This window comes from Hypanus sabinus, chromosome 10 (genome assembly GCF_030144855.1).
Source record: "Hypanus sabinus isolate sHypSab1 chromosome 10, sHypSab1.hap1, whole genome shotgun sequence".
In the NCBI taxonomy this organism is placed as follows: Eukaryota; Metazoa; Chordata; class Chondrichthyes; order Myliobatiformes; family Dasyatidae; genus Hypanus; species Hypanus sabinus.
Window position 1 is genome coordinate 1,174,082 of NC_082715.1, and position 20,605 is coordinate 1,194,686.

Here is a 20,605-nt window from a genome sequence, read left to right on the forward strand (position 1 = left end):
GAATGGCCGACAAGCAGTGAGTGGGAATAAAGGGAGCCTTTTATGGTTGGCTGCCGGTGACTAGTGATATTCCTCAGGCATCAGAATGGGACTGCTGGTTTTCACATTGTTTGTCAATGATTTGGATATTGGAATTGATGGCTTTGTGGCAAAGTTTGCAGATCATACAAAGATAGGTGGAGAGGTAAGTAGTGCTGAGGAAGCAATGTGATTGCACCAGAATTTAGACAAAATGGAGGAATGGAGAAAAAAATTGCAGTGTTGGGAAATGTATGATAATACATTTTGGTAAATGCAATGTTAGCATTTATTTCAAATGGAATAGAACATAAAAGTAAGGTGATAATGCTGAAGCTTTATAAGACACTGGTCAGGCCACACTTGGAATATTGTCAACAGTTTTGGACCCTGTATCTCAGAAAGGATGTGCTTTCATTGGAGAGACTCCAGAGGAGGGAATGAAGGGGTTAACAAATGAGGAGCTATTTGGCAGCTTTGGGCCTGTACTCAATGAAATTTAGAAAAATGCAGGAAGGCTCTCATTGAAACCTACTGAATGTTGAAAGGACTAGATAGGGTGGATATGGAGAAGGTGGTTCCTATGTTGGGGTATCCAGAATGAGGGCACAGCCTCAAAATTGAGGGGCATTCTTTTAGAATAGAGGTAAGGAGGAATTTTTTTAGCCAAAGACTAATGAATCTGTGGAATGCTCTGCCACAGACTGTGGTAGAGACCAAGTCCATAGGTATATTTAAAGTGGAAGTTGATAGTTTCCTGATCAGACAGGACAACAAAGGATATGTGAAAAGACAGGTGTATGGAAGTTGAGTGGGGTTCGGGATCAGTCATGATGGAATGGTGGAAAAGACTCGATGGGCTGAAAGGCCTAATTGTGCTCCTATGTCTTATGTTCTTATTAGGGGGTGCCATCACAGCCATTCATTTTGAAACAATAGAGACCAACACTTCAAGGGACTCGGGATAATTATGTGGAATTGGGGAGTGGGAGAAATGGCAGGAAAGAACCTTTGGTAGTTTCTTCTAAGACTTTTATTTGCTACCATTGTAAGCAGCCAGGTCATAAGTCCTCTGTGTGTCATCTCAAGAGCCCAAATTGTCAGGTATGTACTATATGCCAAGTGAGGGAGAATGTGATGATGCTGATAATGACTGCATTGAATGTGAGTATGGTAATGAAAAATAAGCAGAATGACATCAGTGGATCTGGGGCTGAGAGGGTAAACAGATCTAAGTTCCTCAGCATCCGCATCACCAAGGACCTCACGTGGTCTGCACACACCAACTGTGTGTTGAAAAAGACACAACAGCGCATCTTTCACCTCAGACGGTTGAGGAAGTTTGGTGTGTGCCTCCAAATCATAAGGACTTTTTACAGGGGCACAATTGAGAGCATCCTGAACTGGACCTCCCTTAATTGTAGGATTTTGCAGAATGGTACTGATAGCCCATTGCATCTATAGTTGTGAACATCCCATGATTCATGACATTTCAGAATCAGAATCAGTTTTATTATCACCAGCATGTGAAGTGAAATTTGTTAACTTAGCAGCAGCGGTTCAGTGGGTTTCAGCCCGAAACGTCATCACTACCTCCTCCCATAGATGCTGTCTGGCCTGCTGAGTTCTGCCAGCATTTTGTGTTTTTATCAGAACCCTGTACCTGCTTTCTCTCCATACCCCCTGATCCGTTTAGCCACAAGGGCCATATCTAACTTACTCTTAAATATAGCCAATGAATCGGCCTCAACTGTTTCCTGTGGCAGAGAATTCCACAGATTCACCACTCTCTGTGTGAAGAAGTTTTTCCTCATCTGGGTCCTAAAAGGCTTCCCCTTTATCCTTAAACTATGACCCCTTGTTCTGGACTTCCTCAACTTCGGAAACAATCTCCCTGCATCTAGCCTGTCCAATCCCTTTAGAATTTTATATGTTTCAATAAGATCCCTGCTCAATCAATATATAATATAATATTATGTATAATATAAAATAAAACTAATAATAATAACAAACAAATCAGTTATAGTATACGTATATTGAATAGATTTAAAAAATGTACAAAAAGCAGAAATGCTGTATATTTTTTAAAAAGTGAGGTAGTGCCCAAAGGTTCAATGTCCATTTAGGAATCGGATATCAGAGGGGAAGAAGCCGTTCCTGAATCACTGAGTGTGTGCCTTCAGGCTTCTGTACCTCCTACCTGATGGTAACAGTGAGAAAAGGGCAAGCTCTGGGTGATGTGGGTCCTTAATAATGGACCTCATTTACAAAGACAGGTGTGAAAAAAGAGCCCAAATGATCATTGGGGACCAGAGTTACCCCATTCACAATCTATTCCAACTGCTACCATCTGAGAGACAGTACCGCAGCATAAAAGCCAGGACCAACAGGCTCTGGGACAGCTTCTTCCACCGGGCCATCAGACTGATTTCAGTGTATTTCAGTTACAATGACTGTTCTATTTATTATAAATTAATATGATTGAACATTGTGTATTTAGATGGAGATGTAACATAAAGATTTTTACTCTTCATGTATGTGAAGGATGTAAGAAATAGAGTCAATTCAATTCAATGTGAGGAGAAAGAGCCTTTGCTTATACAGGTGTCCCCCGCTTTATGAAAGTTCACTTTACACCACTTCATTTTTACGAAAGACTTACATTAGTACCTGTTTTCGCTAACCGAAAGAAATCCGAAAAGGATTTTTGCTTTTACGAAAAAAGGTGCCCACTTTAAACTTGTGTTTACCCCGAGAAAGACTACCATGACCATGAAGCCTTGCGCGAGCAGGTGTATGAGTATGCATGTACGTGCTGATATTTTTCTACAAATTGGTTTTGGCTAAATCTTCCCGATTCTGGTAAGTGAAACTACACTGTACATACATTATTTCTACTTTATATAGGCTGAGTATTTATCATATAATTCCTGCTTTTACTATATGTTAGTGTTATTTTAGATTTTATGTGCTCTTTGGTATGATTTGGTAGGTTATTTTTTGGGTCTGGGAACGCTCAAAAAATTTTCCCATATAAATTAATGGTAATTGCTTCTTTGCTTTATGCCATTTTGCCTTACAAAAGGTTTCATAGGAACGCTGTACCTTCGGATAGTGGGGGAAACCTGTAATAGCCTAAGTTAATGGAAACCTTGTTAAAACTCTCTTAGATTTTGGTAGCTCACTGTCATTTATTAAGAAAAGTCATGCTCCTACCTTTAGTGTTGACTGCAGTCACCAAACACCTGTCCACTGTGTCCATGGTGACTGAAAGTCTTAGCCACAGACAGTACTCACTATTGAGCAGGATAACCATGTATTTGATGAAAGTGCCGGTGCTGGAGAGACCACCAGATGACATGATTCTGTAGAGCAGATTTAGGCCATTTGGCCCATCGAGTCTGCTCCACTATTCAATCATGGCTGATCCTATTTTTTTCTCCTTCTCAACCCCATTTGCCAGCCCCAGCTGTCTGTGCTACTTGAGTTACTGAAGAAGGGATATAGCCAATCACATCCATCTGTTGAATTGACTTTATTTCCTACATCCTTCACATATATGAGGAGTAAAAATCCTTACATTACATCTCCATCTGAAAGTTAATTCAGGATTAGATAGTGCTATTCCTTACATTGTCATGACTCGTCCTAAAACCAAAGTAATGGCTGAGTTACAACCTTTGCCTGACTTGGTTGCTGGTCTGTGCGAGGGAAGAGCCAAAAGGCCTAGAAAATCAGACTAGCCAAAGCAATGTGGGAAATATGCTGGTTCTCCTACCTCTGTTTGTATTTCTCCAGATTAAGTACCCTTTGATGATGACTCAGAAGAGGTCACGGAGGCCTGTAAGGGGCCTTGGATAGTTCACCTCTCCTGTCTCAATGGCTGCCAACCAGTGAACCTGCAAAGGGTGTTTGCTGATTTTCCAAAGCTGTTCCAGCACAGCCCAGGACTGACAAAGGTCCTAAAGTATTCCACCAGGATCAGACCTGCCCATGATTCAGTACGCTAACACTCCTACAGAATGCCAGAGTGACTTGTGGGGGCCTTAAGGATGAAATTCAGACCATGCTGGAGCTGGGAGTCATTGAGCTTCAGACAGTCAGTCGAGCAGCCCTATCGTTATCGTCCACAAGAAGTATGGTGCCTTAACAGTATGCATTGAAATCTGGAAGTTGAATGCTATTTATTTTTTTGATATTTATCCTATACCCTGCATTAATGACCTACTAGAACGGATTAGACTGGCAAACTACATTACTACAGTGGACCTTTGTAAAGGCTACTGGTAGGTTCCCTTGGATAACTAATCAAAACCCTTCATTGTCAATGACACACCCCTGCTTCTGTCTCAGTTTACTGTATTGCCTTTTGGTCTTCACGGTGTACCAGCAACCTTCCAGCAGTTGATGGATTGTGTGCTCCAAGGCTATTGGACTGCATAATGGCCTACCTAGTTGCCGGATATGGTCAGAGCAGCTGGACCATCTGCGCAGGGTCTTGGGGAATATTTGGTACCTGGAGCTCCAACCCTTCAAATTCTGTGTCCATCTTAAACAATAGACAATAGACGCAGAAGTAGACCATTCGGCCCCTCGAGTCTGCACCACCATTCTGAGATCATGGCTGATCATTCACTATCAATACCCAGTCCCTGCCTTGTCCCCATATCCCTTGATTCCCCTATCCATCAGATATCTATCTAGCTCCTTCTTGAAAGCATCCAGAGAATTGGCCTCCACCGTCTTCCGAGGCATGCATTCCACACCTCCACAACTCTCTGGGAGAAGAAGCTCTTCCTCAACTCTGTTTTAAATAACTGACCTCTTATTCTCAATCCATGCCCTCTCATACTGGACTCTCCCAACATCTGGAACATATTACCTGCCTCAATCCTATCAAATCCTTTAATTATCTTAAACGTTTCAATCAGATCCCCTCTCAATCTCCTCAATTCCAGCGTGTACAAGCCCAATCTCTCCAATCTCTCTGCGTAAGACAGCCCTGCCATCCCAGGAATCAACCTAGTGAATCTAAGCTGCACTTCCTCAATTGCCAGAATGTCCTTCGTTAAACCTGGAGACCAAAACTGTACACAATATTCCAGGTGTGGTCTCACCAGGGCCCTGTACAAATGCAAAAGGACATCCTTGCTCTTGTACTCAATTCCCCTTGTAATAAAGGCCAACATTCCATTTGCCCTCTTCACTGCCTGTTGCACTTGCTCATTCACCTTCATTGACTGATGAACTAGGACTCCTAGGTCTCTTTGCATTTCTCCCTTACCTAACTCTACACCGTTCAGACAATACTCTGCCCTCTTGTTCCTGCTTCCAAAGTGGATAACTTCACATTTATTCACACTGAATGACATCTGCCAAGTATCTGCCCACTCACCCAGCCTATCCAAGTCTCCCTATATTCTCCTAACGTCCTCTTCGCATGTCACACTGCCACCCAGTTTAGTATCGTCAGCAAACTTGCTGATATAGTTTTCAATGCCCTCATCTAAATCGTTGATATAAATCGTAAAGAACTGTAGTCCCAATACAGAGCCCTGTGGTACCCTACTAGTCACCTCCAGCCAGTCCGAGAAACACCCATTCTCTGCTACCCTTTGCTTTCTATCTGCCAACCAGTTTTCTATCCATGTTGAAACCCTGCCCCCAATGCCATGAGCTCTGATTTTACTCACCAATCTCCTATGTGGCACCTTATCGAATGCCTTCTGAAAATCTAGGTACACAACATCCACTGGCTTACCTTCGTCTAACATCCTTGTTACACCCTCAAAAAACTCCAACAGATTAGTCAAGCATGATTTGCCCTTGGTAAATCCATGCTGGCTCGGCCTAATCCTATTACCGCCATCAAGATGTGCCACTATTTCGTCCTTAATAATGGACTCAAGCATCTTCCCCACGACTGACGTTAGGCTAACAGGGCGATAGTTCTCTGTTTTCTCCTTCCCTCCCTTCTTGAAAAGTGGGATCACATTAGCCAGTCTCCAATCTTCAGGAACTGATCCTGAATCTAAGGATAATTGGAAAATGATTACCAATGCATCCGCAATTTCCTGAGCCACCTCTTTTAGAACCCTCGGATGCAGACCATCTGGACCCGGGGATTTATTAGCCTTCAGTCCTACCAGTCTACTCATCACAGTTTCTTTCCTAATGTCAATCTGTCTCAATTCCTCTGATATCTTATGACCCTGGCCCATCCATACATCTGGGAGATTGCTTGTGTCCTCCCTGGTGAAGACAGATCTAAAGTACGCATTAAATTCTGTTGCCATTTCCCTGTTTCCCATAACAATTTCTCCCAATTCATTCTTCAAGGGGCCAACATTGTTCTTAACTATCTTCTTTCTCTTCACATAGCTAAAAAAGCTTTTGCTATCCCCTTTTATATTCCTGGCTAGACTGAGCTCATACCTGATTTTTTCTCTCCGTATTGCTTTTTTAGTTAAGATCTGATGTTCCTTAAAACTTTCCCAATCATCTGTATTCCCACTCATCTTAGCCCTGTCATACTTCTTTTTCTTTAATGCTATAAAATCTCTGACTTCCTTTGTCAAGCACTGTGGCCCCTTCCCCCTCTTTGAATCCTTCCTTCTCATTGGAATGAACTGCTTTTGCATCTTTTGTATTATGCCCAAGAATATCTGCCACTGCTGATCCACTGTCTTTCCTGCCAGGGCATCCGCCCATTTAACTTTGGCCGGCTCTTCCCTCATGGCTCCGTAGTCTCCTTTATTTAATTGCAACACTGACACCTCTGATCTGCCCTTATCCCTCTCAAATTGTAGATAAAAACTTATCATGTTATGATCACTACTTCCTAATGGCTCCTTTACTTCAAGATCACTTATCAATTCCTGTTCATTGCACATCACCAAGTCCAAAATAGCCTCGTTCCTGGTTGGCTCAAGCACAAACTGTTCCAAAAATACATCCCTTAGACACTCCACAAACTCCCTATCCTGGGGTCCAGCACCTACCTGATTCTCCCAGTTCACCTGCATGTTGAAATCTCCCATAACGACTGTATTACCTTTAGCACATGCCAATGTTAACTCCCTAATCAACTTGTACCCAATATCCACGCGACTGTTTGGGGGCCTGTACACAACACCCATTAGGGTCTTTTTACCCTTACTGTTCCTCAGCTCAATCCACACAGACTCTACTTCCCCTGTTCCCAAGTCACCTCTTGCTAAGGACTGAATCTCATTCCTCACCAACAGGGCCACCCCACCCCCTCTTCCTATATTTCTGTCTCTACGGTAGCACGTATACCCTGGTACACTCAATTCCCAGGCCTGATCCCCTTGCAGCCATGTCTCCGTTATCCCAACAATATCGTAGTTCCCCATTTTCATCTGAGCTTCAAGCTCATCTGTCTTATTTCTGACACTACGCGCATTCAAGTATAGAATTCTTAGCCCATTCCTCCTCTCTTTGCTTAAAACACTGTCTATTGTACCTAACCCAGCTCCTTGAACTTCCATCGGGCTAATTGCACCTTGAATTTTGATGACCTTCTCAAGATCACCCAAACCTTCTACACATTTAACCCCATGCTCCTTCTGACCAACCCTCTGGATCTGGATCCCTACCCCCTGCACATCTAGTTTAAACCCCCCCCCCTCCCCCCCGAGCAGCACTGGCAAACATTCCTGCAAGAATGTTAGTACCCCTCCGGTTCAGATGTAGACCGTCCCTTCGAAACAGATCCCAATGTCCCTGGAACAAAGACCAATTATCCAAAAACCTGAACCCTTCCTTCCTGCACCATGCTCTCAGCCTCGTATTAATGTACATAATCATTCTATTCTTCGCCTCACTCGCACGTGGCACAGGTAGCAATCCCGAGAATGTCACCCTGGATGTCCTGCCTTTCAGCTTCACTCCTAACTCCCTGAACTCTCTAAGCAGGACCCCCTCACTCACCTTACCTACATCGTTGGTCCCTACATGGACCACTACATCTGGGTTCATGCCCTCGTTCTCAAGACTAGCCTGCACCCGATCTGAGATGTCCCGGACCCTGGCACCAGGGAGGCAACATACCATCCGAGACTCCCGATCTGCCCCACAAAATCTCCTATCTGCCCCCCTGACTATAGAATCCCCTAAAACTATCGCTCTCTTCTCTTCCCTCCTCCCCTTTCTAGTTGAGGGTTCAACCTCTGTAACTGCAGACCACCTGTCTCGGTTGCTGAGCATTGTTGCTACAAGTGAAGAGAGTGGTAATGTGATGGAGAGCTCTCTATAAACACGCTCCTCTCTCTTTCACACACACAAACACACACCTTGTTATTCTGCTGTCACCGTCCTGAGTGCATGCACTTCATGCCTTCCCCATTATAATCTCATGATGGGTCGTAAACTGAGCTGATGTGCTGGGTTTGGCTACATGATGCCTTTCCCACCATACACAGCAGAGTATTCCATGGGGATGTATAAATGTGTATATATTGTTTGTATCCTGTATTTAAGGTATATATTTCTGTTTATAATATATAGGTGTATTATATTCAAATTCATGTGTAGTCTTAAATTAACTTTGTGGGTAATTTAAAATTATATGTCCTGGCCTAAAAAAAGGAGCTCTTCACCCTAGGTAGGAGAGAGAGATAGAGGCCGCCAGGCGTTCATACTGGACAAGAATATAATTACAGAGCTGTTGTCTTTTCTGGTAGATAGCTTTTTGTAAACATCAGTAGTTTTCTTTTTGCTAATTTTAACAAACCTAATAAACACCTTTGCACTAAAGTGTTGAGCAACTCCAGCCATTTTTTTTCTTTGGTCATAACCCACATATCTAACACACTGTACTGAATGCCTTGCTTTGGTACTGTAGTATATGTAAACCAAATGCTATTACCAAGGTACTGCTTCACCTGAATGCTTCAAAGGTTAAAATATCTTACAGGGAGATACTTTGTTAGTGCTAAGTATCTGTAAGAGACTTGGCTTCTGATGTCCTTGCCTCATGACAGTTGCTTCCATTCAATTTTGATTTATTTTTACCCTATTTCGAATAGTGTTGAGCAGAGAGGAAATTTTGTGGTCTAACTACATATTCTGTAGTCTTCTCCCATATGTGTTATGTTTTATGAATGAAAATGCTTCAGTTAACTGTGACTAGAATCCTTTGGTTAGCGGTGGTTAGCGTTCGGTCCTGCTACTCCGTGCAGTGTGCGGTTGACAGTTTCTGTAAATTTGTGATCTGTCTGATCTGTGAATGTCATGGTTGCTACTTTATTTATGGGGACATCACTAATCTGATGTCGTGCCACAGCAGCCCTGCATGTTAGTGGAAGATCTCTGCATTTTCAAGATTTCTCCCTTAGGGAGAGCTGTTCAGAGGTACAGAACCCTTGGTAACTGTGGTCTGTGCAGATTCACATCTAGGGGGAACTGCATTTTAAGCCAGTAATGATTTCTTTGACCATGAGCTAATCGATGATCTGAATACCTTGGGACTCATTAAACTGCATTTGTGGTGGATGTAACCGAAGTTTAGAACGATATTTCAGGAAAAGTAGTGACAGGCTTTAATCCCTAATTGACCTCTTTTCCCTTTATTTTTCTTTTCACGTTGCCTCTGATGTGTCTCGTGACAACAGCAAATCTCACTACTCAGCATTCTGAACTTCTGTTTGGAACTTCAACACCTCAGCCTGGGCAGCTGTGTCATGGTAAGAGCTTGAAGTTGCCAATGCTAATGGTTTTCTTTAAGGGTCAATTTCAAAAGTATTGACATCTGCATGACTTAAAAATACTAGCCTATCTTTCACTTATATGGGAAAGCACATTTAAGATTCACAGAAAAATAAATGTCATATAAAATATAAACACAGAAATTCTGCAATCCAGAGCAATGCACACAAAATACTGGAGAAACTGAGGCGGTCACAAAACATCTATGAAAAAGAATAAACAGCCAACGTTTCAGGCCAAGACCCTTCATCAAGACTGATAAAGAAGCGGGAAGATGCCAAAATAAAAATGTGGGGGAGGGGAAGAAGGACTAGCTAGAATATGATGGGTGAAGCCAGGTGGGAGGGAAAGGTAAAGGGCTGGAGAGGGAGGAATCTGATAGGAGAGGAGAGTGGGCCATGCGAGAAAGGAAAAGAGAGGGGCACCAGGGGAAGGTGATGGGCAGCTGAGGAGAAAAGGTAAGAAGCCAGAGTGGTGAATAGAAAAAGAGGGCAGGGGAAAGGGGAAAAATTGCCAGAAGGAGAAGAGATGTTCATACTATCAGGTTGGAGGCTACCTGAACAGATTTTTTAATGGATTCTTTTGGGTTTGTTTGTTTTATGGCTACCTGATGTATATCTCAAGGTTGTATTACATAATAACAGTTTGATGATAAATGTACTTTGAAATTTGAACTTTTGACTATAGCTTAATGTTAGTCAAGTGAAATCAGATCTGTAGTTTCACTAAGTGGGTTAGAAGATATTCACGATTGGTAAGTAAGTTGATTATTTATTCACAGGACAAGACAGACACTAAACATTCAGTAAACCCTTAGAGTACAAAGTAGAACCGTAGAACCATAGAACATTACAGCACAGAAACAAGCCTTTTGGCCCTTCTTGGCTGTGCCAAACTATTTTTCTAGCTAGTCCCACTGACCTGCACCTGGGCCATATCCCTTCAAACCCCTCTCATCCATATACCTGTCCAAGTTTTTCTTAAATTTTTGTCGGCACGGACTAGAAGGGCCGACATGGCCTGTTTCCATGCTGTAATTGTAATATGGTTTGTTATAAATGTCAAAAGTGAGCCCGCATTCACCACTTCATCTGGCAGCTCATTCCACACTTCCACTACTCTCTGTGTGAAGAAGCCCCCCACAATGTTCTCTTTAAACTTTTCCCCCCTTCACCCTTAACACATGACCTCTGGGGTTTCTTCCCCTAGCCTCAGTGGAAAAAGGCTGCTTGCATTCATGCTATCTATACCCATCATAATTTTATACACCTCTGTCAAATCTCCCCTCATTCTCCTATGCTCCATGGAATAAAGTCCTAACCTATTTTTTTTGAAGAAGTTACGAGGAATGTTGACGAGGGTAAGGCAGTGGATGTAGTCTATATGGACTTCAGCAAGACCTTTGACAAAGTTCCACATGGAAGGTTAGTTAAGAAGGTTCAGTCGTTAGGTATTAATGCTGGAGTAATAAAATGGATTCAACAGTGGCTAGATGGGAGATGCCAGAGAGTAGTGGTGGATAATTGTTTATCAGGATGGAGGCCAGTGACTAGCGGGGTTCCTCAGGGATCTGTTTTGGGTCCAATGTTGTTTGTAATATACATAAATGATCTGGATGATGGGGTGGTAAATTGGATTAGTAAGTATGCTGATGATACTAAGGTAGGAGGTGTTGTGGATAATGAGGTGGGTTTTCAAAGCTTGCAGGGAGATTTATGCCAGTTAGAAGAATGGGCTGAACGTTGGCAGATGGAGTTTAATGCTGAGAAGTGTGAGGTTCTACATTTTGGCAGGAATAATCCAAATAGAACATACAGGGTAAATGGTAGGGCATTGAGGAATGCAGAGGAACAGAGAGATCTAGGAATAACAGTGCATAGTTCCCTGAAGGTGGAGTCTCATGTAGATAGGGTGGTGAAGAAGGCTTTTGGAACGCTGGCCTTTATAAATCAAAGCTTTGAGTACAGAAGTTGGAATGTAATGTTAAAATTGTACAAGGCATTGGTAAGGCCAAATTTGGAATATTGTGTGCAGTTCTGGTCACCGAATTATAGGAAAGATATCAATAAATTAGAGAGAGTGCAGAGACGATTTACTAGGATGTTACCTGGGTTTCAGCACTTAAGTTACTGAGAAAGGTTGAACAAGTTAGGTCTCTATTCATTGGAGCGTAGAAGGTTGAGGGGGGATTTGATCGAGGTATTTAAAATTTTGAGAGGGTTAGATAGAGTTGACGTGAATAGGCTGTTTCCATTGAGAGTGGGGAGATTCAAATGAGAGGACATGATTTGAGAGTTAGGGGGCAGAAGTTTAAGGGAAACACGAGGGGGTATTTCTTTACTCAGAGAGTGATAGCTGTGTGGAATGAGCTTCCTGTAGAAGTAGTAGAGGTCAGTTCAGTTGTGTCATTTAAGGTAAAATTGGATAGGTATATGGACAGGAAAGGAGTGGAGGGTTATGGGCTGAGTGCGGGTAGGTGGGACTAGGTGAGATTAAGAGTTTGGCACGGACTAGGAGGGCCCAGATGGCCTGTTTCCATGCTGTGATTGTTATATGGTTATAAAAGGTTATGGTGAGAAGGTGGGGGAGTGGGAGAATGGACCAGGTGATAAAATGGCGAAACAGACTCACCTTATATGGGCTAATCCCTAGCCAACACAGGGGAGTGGCTTTCGATGAACTGGTAAGATGGGCACTTACTGCAACATTTACTGTCATGGAATACATTATTATGTAAAAAATTAATCTAAAATTATTGTTTAAGAATTGTAAGAGGATGATCATTACATCTGTTAACTGAACATTTAGCCTTTTAGTTGCTTGCTCCCATTTATAACCTCACATCTTGTAAGACTACGTAATTCTAAACCTTTAGCGTATAAAAAAATCTGATGTTCAACAGATAGGGGAGGTTTATTTTCATACATCTGTAGCTGCTGTCTTGTATGTTTACGGTAAAACCAAACAAGACCTGGAAAATATTCATAGCTTTTAACAATTACATTTAGTTGAAGTTGCATCTGCAATTTGATGTTAATATAGTGCTTGTGTTTATTGATCATTTGAGTGTAAAATGTGTGCTCAAATGCCGCATAAAATGACTAGATTACATCGCTAGATAGTATATTTTTTTTATTTTTGACATTATAAATTTAACTATAGGTTTTCTAGTTTTAGTGCAGTCTAATCGGCCATAAGACCATACATACGAAGGGTTCTGCTGCTCGCCCTTATGTTTAGAATGCCGAATAGACTCCTTTTAACAAAGCATCCATATTGATGTATCAACTTATTAGGTTATTGTATCAGTATTGAAATCGGTTTGAGATGTTGCAAAATGAGCAGAAATTTTAAAAGTTCGTCTCTTGAAAATGTGTCCTTTTTAATGTCTATGAAAGAACTCTTGCTAAAACAATGTGAGGTTTGTTTTAATTGGTGTACAATGTATAATAAAGTTCATTTGCAGTATACTGTTTAAATTTACCATTACTGTGTGCTCACTGATCTTTTAGGAATATGTTCAAAGTTCAAAGTAAAATTTATTTTTAGCTTAGATACATGTCATCATGTACAACGTGGTTGTACACCCCTTGATTCTTTTTCCCGAGGGCCTACTCAGCAAATCTATAGAACAGTAACTGTAGCACACACAAAATGCTGGTGGAATGTAGGAGGCCAGGCAGCATCTATAGGAAGAAGTATCATCAAAGTTTCAGGCCAAGACGCTTCAATCAGGACTAACTGAAAGAAGAGATAATAAGAGATTTGGGAGGGGGAGGGGAGATCCGAAATGATAGAAGACAGGAGGGGGTGGGATGAAGCTAAGAGCTGGAAAGTTGATTGGCAAAAGTGAAACACAGCTGGAGAAGGGAAAAGATCATGGGACGGGAGGCCTAGGGAGAAAGAAAGGGGGAGGGGAGCACCAGAGGAAAATGAAGAGCATGCAAGGAGTGATTGTGAGCGGGACGGAGAGAGAAAAAAGAGAGAAGAAAAAAAATTATAATACGTACATACATAAATAAATAAGGAATGGTGCAAGAAAGCGAGGAGGGGCATTAACAGAAGTTAGAGAAATCAATGTTCATGCCATCAGGTTGGAGTCTACCCAGAAGGAATATAAGGTGTTGTTCCTCCAACCTGAGTGTGGCTTCATCTTGACAGTAGAGGAGGCCATGGATTGACATATCAGAATGGGAATTGGATGTGGAATTAAAATGTGTGGCCACTGGGAGATCCTGCTTTCTCTTGACAGACAGAGCGTAGGTGTTCAGCGAAATGGTCTCCCAATCTGCTTCAGGTCTCACCAATATATAAAAGGCCTCCCCAGGAGTACTGGACACAGTATATCACACCAGCCGATTCACAGGTGAAGTGTTGCCTCACCTGGAAGGACTGTCTGGGGCCCTGAATGCTGGTGATGGAGGAGGTGTAAGGGCAGGTGTAGCACTTGTTCCACTTACAAGGATAAGTGCTAGGAGGGAGATCAGTGGGAAGGGATGGGGGAGACGAATGGACAAGGGAATCACGTAGGGAGCAGAAAGTGGGTGGGGGGGAAGATGAGCTTGGTAGGGTATCCCGTTGGAGGTGGCGGAAGCTACGGAGAAATATATAAACACAAAGTGCACTGCAGATGCTGTGGTCAAGTCAAGATGTACAAAAAGGCTGGATGAACTCAGCAGATCGGGCAGCATCCATTGAAAGAAGCAGTCAACGTTTTGGGTCGAAGCCCTTCGTCAGAACTAAAGAAGGAGGGGGCAGGGGCCCTATAAAGAAGGTGGGGAGAGGGTGGAAAACCAATCAGAGGAAAGATCAAGGGGTGGGTGAGGGGAAGCAGGGAGGGGATAGGCAGGAGAGGTGAAGAAGTAATCTAAGGGGAAAGCACTATAGGTAGTAGAAGAAGGCAGAGTCATGAGAGGTGATGGGCAGCTAGAAGAGGAGACAGAGGTGGGATGGGGAAGGGAGAGGGAGGGAATTACCGGAAGTTGGAGAATTCAGTGTTCATACCAAGGGGCTGGAGACTACCCAGACGTTAGATGAGATGTTGTTCCTCCAACCGAAGTTTGGCCTCATCATGGCAGTAGAGGAGGCCATGTGTGGACATATCCGAATGGGAATAAGAGGGAGAGTTGAAGTGTGGCAACCAGGAGATCCTGTCTGTTGTGGCATTATGAACATCAAATTCTCCAACTTCCGTTAATTCCCTTCCTTTCCCTTCTGCCATCCCACTTTCACTCTGCCTCCTCTTCTAGCTGCCTAACATCTCTCTCATGATTCTGCCGCCTTCTACTACCCATAGTGCTTTCCCCTTATTCCCTCATCAGCTCTCCTGCCTTTCCCCTCCCCCACCCTTTGATCTTTACTCTGATTGGTTTTCCACCCTCTCCCCACCTTCTTTATAGGGCCCCTGCCCCCCCTTCTTTAGTCCTGACGAAGGGTTTCGACCCGAAACGTTGACTGCTTCTTTCAGCGGATGCTGCTCGACTTGCTGAGTTCATCCAGCTTTTTTGTACGGAGAAATATATGTTGGACCCAGAGGCTGGTGGGATGGTAGGTGAGGACAAGGGGAACCCTATCCCTAGTGGGGTGGCAGGAGGATGGGGCGAGAGCAGATGTGCGTGAAATGGGAGAGATACATTTGAGAGCAAAGTTGATGGTGGAGGAAAGGAAGCCCCTTTCTTAAAAAAAAAAGACACCTCCTTTGTCCTTGAATGAAAAGCCTCATCCTGAGAGCAGATGCAGCGAAGACGGAGGAATTGCGAGAAGGGGATAGCATTTTTGCAAGAGACAGAGTGGGAAGAGGAATTGTCCAGGTAGCTGTGAGAGTCCGTAGGCTTACTGTAGACATCAATAGATAAGCTGTCTCCAGAGATAGAGACAGAAAGATCAAGAAAGGGGAGGGATGTGTCAGAAATGGACCAGGTAAATTTGAGGGCAGGGTGTTGGAGGCAAAGTTAATAAAGTCAACGAGCTGAGCATGTGTACAGGAAGCAGCACTAATGCAGTCGTCGATGTAGCAAAGGAAAAGCAGGGGATGGGTACCAATATAGGCTTGGAACATGGACTGTTCCACAAAACCAACAAAAAGACAGGCATAGCTGGTACTCATACGGGTGCCCATGGCTACACCATTAGTTTGGAGGAAGTGGGAGGAGCCAAAGATGAAATTATTAAGAGTGAGGAATAATTCCGCTAGACGGAGGAGAGTAGTGGTAGAGGGGAACTGGTTAGGTCTGGAATCCAAAAAGAAGTGGAGAGCTTTGAGACCTTCCTGGTGGGTGATGGAGGTATTTAGGGACTGGACATCCATGGCAAAAATAAGGTGGTGGGTGCCAGGGAACTTAAAATCATTGAAAAAATTTATATGTGCAAATGCAAATATAAGTAAACAGCAATGAATAAAAGAGCATGAAATAACAAGATAAAGAATCCTTAAAGTGAGATCATTGATTGTGAGAACATCTCAATAGATGAGTATAGTTATCCTCTTTTGTTGAGGGGCAGTGTGAGTCCTGAGGCATTTATACTTTCTACCTATGACAGTAGTGAGAAAGGAGCATGGCCTGGGTGGAAATACAATGAAAATGCCGGAGGAATGCGGCAGGCCAGGCAGCATCAATGGAAAAGAGGAGACAGTCAATGTTTCGGTTTGAGACCCTTCATTGATGAAGGGTCTCAGCATGAAATGTCAATGGTTTACTCTTTTCCATAGGTGCTGCCTGGCCTGCTTAGCTCCTCCAGCATGTTGTTTGTGTTGCTTAGACTGCCAGCATGTGTAGATTTTTTCTTGTTTGTGAATGGCTTGGGTGGTGAGATCTTTGATTATGGTTGCCGTTTTCCTACGACAATGTAGATGGACTCAATGGTTGAGAGGGCTTTACCTGTGATGTACTTGGCTGAATCCACTACCATTTGTAGCATTTTTCTGCTCAAAGGCATTGGTGTTGCCACACCAGGCCATAATATAGCCAGTCAATACCCTTTTCACCACATCTATAGAAGTTTGTCACAGTTTCTAATGACATGCCAGATCTCCACAGACTCCTGAGGAAATAGAGGTGCTGTTGTACTTTATTTGAAATTACTTTTATATGATGAGTCCAGGACAGGTCCTCTGAGATAATGACACCCAGGAATTTAAAGTTACTGACCCTCTGCACCTCTAATCCTCTGATGAGTACTGGCTCATGGACCTCTAGTTTCTCTCTCCTGAAGTATACAATCATTTCCTTGGTCTTGCTGACATTGAGCGAGAGGTTGCTATATGACACCACTCAGCCAAATTTTCAATCTCCTTCAGGTATGCCGATTCATCACCTCCATTTTTACTTTGAACTTTGATGCTGTTTGTTTGATAAGTTTATATTTCAGTTCAAGTTCCAGTTTATTGTCATCTGACTATACAATCAACCAAAACAATGTTTCTCTGGACTAGAGTGGCCCCACAAAACATATATCACACACAATACATAAATAAGTTAATAAAATATTATTCAGAAGTGCATGTAGCATTCAGCACGGGGAAACAGTAAACAATACAGCAAGCAGCTCACTGTCCTAGTGACAAGAATTTGGTTGTGGCAGAGTATTTAACAGTCTCTGTGCCTGGAGGAAGAAGCTGTTTTCCAGTCTGGCAGTGGCTCAAAGGGATTGTGGGATGGGTGATCACGATTCTCAACAATATTTCAGGACCTTTGTATACAATGCTCTTGGTAAATGTCACAAATGGTGGGGGGAGGGGGGGATCCCGGTGATCCCGGTGATGCTCTCAGCAGTTTTTGCTATCCTCTGTAGGGTCTTGCGAATGATACTTTGCAGCTCCTATACCATATAATGACGCATCCAGAAAGGAAATTCTCGATGATCCTGTAGAAAGTTGTTAAAATGTTAGTTGTTATTTTTTATTAGGATAAAATATATTGTAAGGGAGTTTGAAAATAACAGAAATACTTAAGGCTAAAATGCTTGATCTGTGTTTTACAATTTGGTTACCTTAATAGAATCAGAATCAGGTTTAATATCAATGGCATACGTCGTGAAATTTGTTCTTTTGCGGCAGCATACAGTGCATCACATAAAAAATTGCAATAAATTACGACAAGACATAGAAATTTAAAAAAATAAATTAAATAATCATTACAAAAAATGAGCAAAAATAAGTAGCGCTTATGGGTTGGCTCTTTGTTCAGATGGTGGAGGGGAAGCATCTGTTTCATGGAGAATGTTTTTACAACGGTACTGTAAAATTTTGCTTATTTCTCCCATTGTCAATGAATAACTCAATTAAATCACTTTTAATAAAAAGTAGGGCATTAACCTTGAAATTGTTCTGTTGGCAGAACCTGATTTGACTGTAGTTTTTCTTCCTGCTGTTGGTGGCAAAGTTAACCTGTTTAAAATAAATGGATTATTATATCTATGAAACAGCAGATAGAGAAGAATTTCAGATAATTGTGTAAGTCATTTTTACATTGGTAAGAAACCATAGGCCCCATAATTGTAAATACTGCTGAAGCTATGAAGTGTGTGGTTCTTAATATGTGGCTACATAATTAAGACAGGTTCAGATATTGGAGAAGACTATGATTTATTTAAGATATCATCACAAAGATTTTTTAATTTTGCCATTAATTTATTTTGGATAGAAAAAACTTGAATGCAAGGAAATAATTTGCATTTACTTTATGAAGGAAAGTTATCTTTTTAAAATCTGTATTTTATTCACTTGTTATTTGAATTGTATCTGAAGTACCTAACATTTTCAATAATATTCGATTGTACATTATTGACAAAGCATGCTGAGGAAAGTTCAGTTTTTTTTAAAGAACATAGAAAATTACAACACAGGAATGTGCCCACGATGTTGTGCCAACCTTGTTAACATACTCTCTCCCACATAACCCTCTATTTTTCTATCATCCATGTGCCTATGTTTTGTAATGGTCCTAATGTATCTGCCTCTACCACCATCCCTGGCAAGACATTCCACACACCCACCACTCTCTGTGTAAAAATAATTTACCTCTAACTGCCCCCCCATACTTTCCTAAAATCATCTTAAAATTATTCCCCCTCGTATGAGCCATAATACTTCCATAGCAGTTTCTATACTTTTTAATTAAAATAGCTTTACACTAAGTAGCACTTTATTGGTAACCTCCTGTACCTAATAAAGTGGCCACTGAGTGTATGTTAGTGATCGTCTGGTGCTGTAGCTCATCCACTTCAAGATTTGATGTGTTGTGTGTTCAGAATTGCTCTTCAGCACACTGCTGTTGTAATGTGTGGTTATTTGAGTTACTGTTGCCTTCTTGTCAGCTTGAGCCAGTCTGACCATATTCCTCTGACCTCTCTCATTAACAAGGCATTTTTGCCTACAGAATTGCAACCCACTGGATGTTTTTATGTTTTTCACACCATTCTCTGTAAACCCTAGAAACTGTTGTGCATGAAAGTTTCAAGAGATCAGCAGTTTCTGAGATACTCAAACCACCCTCTCTGACACCACAATCATTCCACAGTCAAAGTCACTAAGATCACATTTCTTCCCCGTTCTGATGTTTGGTCTGAACAACAAGTGAACCTCTTGACCATGTCTGCATGGTTTTATGCAATGAGTTGCTATCACATGATAGGCTGCTGAGGTATTCACATTAATGAACAGTTCTACAGGCATGCCTAAGAAAGTGGCCATTGATTGTATTTTTCTAGTGAGTGCTTTAATGAGTACAATGATTAGTATCAAGAAAGTTTTCATAGTTTTACTTATTAATCTATCTCATACAGGTTGAAGACTATGACCTAGTGGCAAGTGTGATTGGAGCCAAATGTAAAAAGCTGCGATCCCTAGATCTATGGAGATGTAAAAATATTACGGAAAACGGCATTACTGCGATTGTAGCAGGTTGTCAACTGCTGGAGGAATTGGATCTGGGATGGTGCCCAACTTTACAAAGCAGTACAGGATGTTTCATAAAACTTGCCCGCAAACTTCCTAATTTGCGTAAGCTCTTTCTGACAGCCAATAGATCTGTATGTGACGCAGATATTGAGGAGCTGGCTGCAAATTGCCCTCATCTGTTTCATGTGGATATATTGGGTAAGTAGTATTGGTGTGATCACTTGAGACAAGTATGATATTCTTCACTGGTGGGTCCTCAGGTGGTTGTAGAGGCCAATCTGGGATCCACATATTCTGATGTAGTGTGGGCAAGACTAAGTGGTGACTCTTTAAAGTTCAAAGTAAATTTATTCTCAAAGTACATACATGTCAACATATACTATAAGACCATAAGACATAGGAGCAGAATTAGGCTATGTGGCCCATTGAGTCTGCTCCGCCATTCAATCATGGCTGATCCTTTTTTTTCTATCTCCAACCCCAGTTCCCAGCCTTCTCCCCATAACCTTTGATGCCATGTCCAGTCAAGAACCTATCAATCTCTGCCTTAAATACGCCCAACGACCTGGCCTCCACAGCTGTATGTGGCAATGAATTCCACAAATTCACCACCCTTTGTCTAAAGAAATTTCTCTGCATCTCTGTTTTGAACTGGCACCCCTCTATCCTGAGGCTGTGCCCTCTTGTCCTAGATTCTTCCACCATGGGAAACATCCTTTCCACGTCTACTCTGTCTAGATCTTTCAATGTTCGAAAGGTTTCAAAGAGATCGCCCCTCATCCTTCTGAATTCCAGCGAGTACAGACACAGAGCCATCAAATGTTCCTCATATAATAACCCTTTCATTAGGGTGAACCTTCTCTGGACCCTCCCCGATGCCAGCACATCTTTTCTAAGATGAGGGGCCTAAAGCTGTTCACAATAATCAAGGTGAGGCCTCACCACTCCCTTATAAAGCCT

At 42.2% G+C, this 20,605-nt stretch overlaps 1 protein-coding gene across 4 annotated transcripts in view; it reads left to right on the top strand.

The window, feature by feature from the left end:
- The window catches only part of fbxl4 (F-box and leucine-rich repeat protein 4), a 252,382-nt gene that overhangs the window by 169,755 nt on the left and 62,022 nt on the right, over positions 1–20,605 (top strand). For 3 of the 4 annotated variants that reach the window (XR_009514246.1, XM_059981364.1, XM_059981365.1), the window contains 2 exons: positions 9,654–9,725; positions 19,531–19,843. Coding sequence is in view for 3 of the 4 variants with exons in the window: in XM_059981364.1 (XP_059837347.1) it covers positions 9,654–9,725; positions 19,531–19,843 (385 nt within the window). In the remaining variant the exon portion in view is untranslated. The remainder of the gene's footprint in view (positions 1–9,653; positions 9,726–19,530; positions 19,844–20,605) is intronic. The other variant, XM_059981366.1, reaches the window with a different exon arrangement.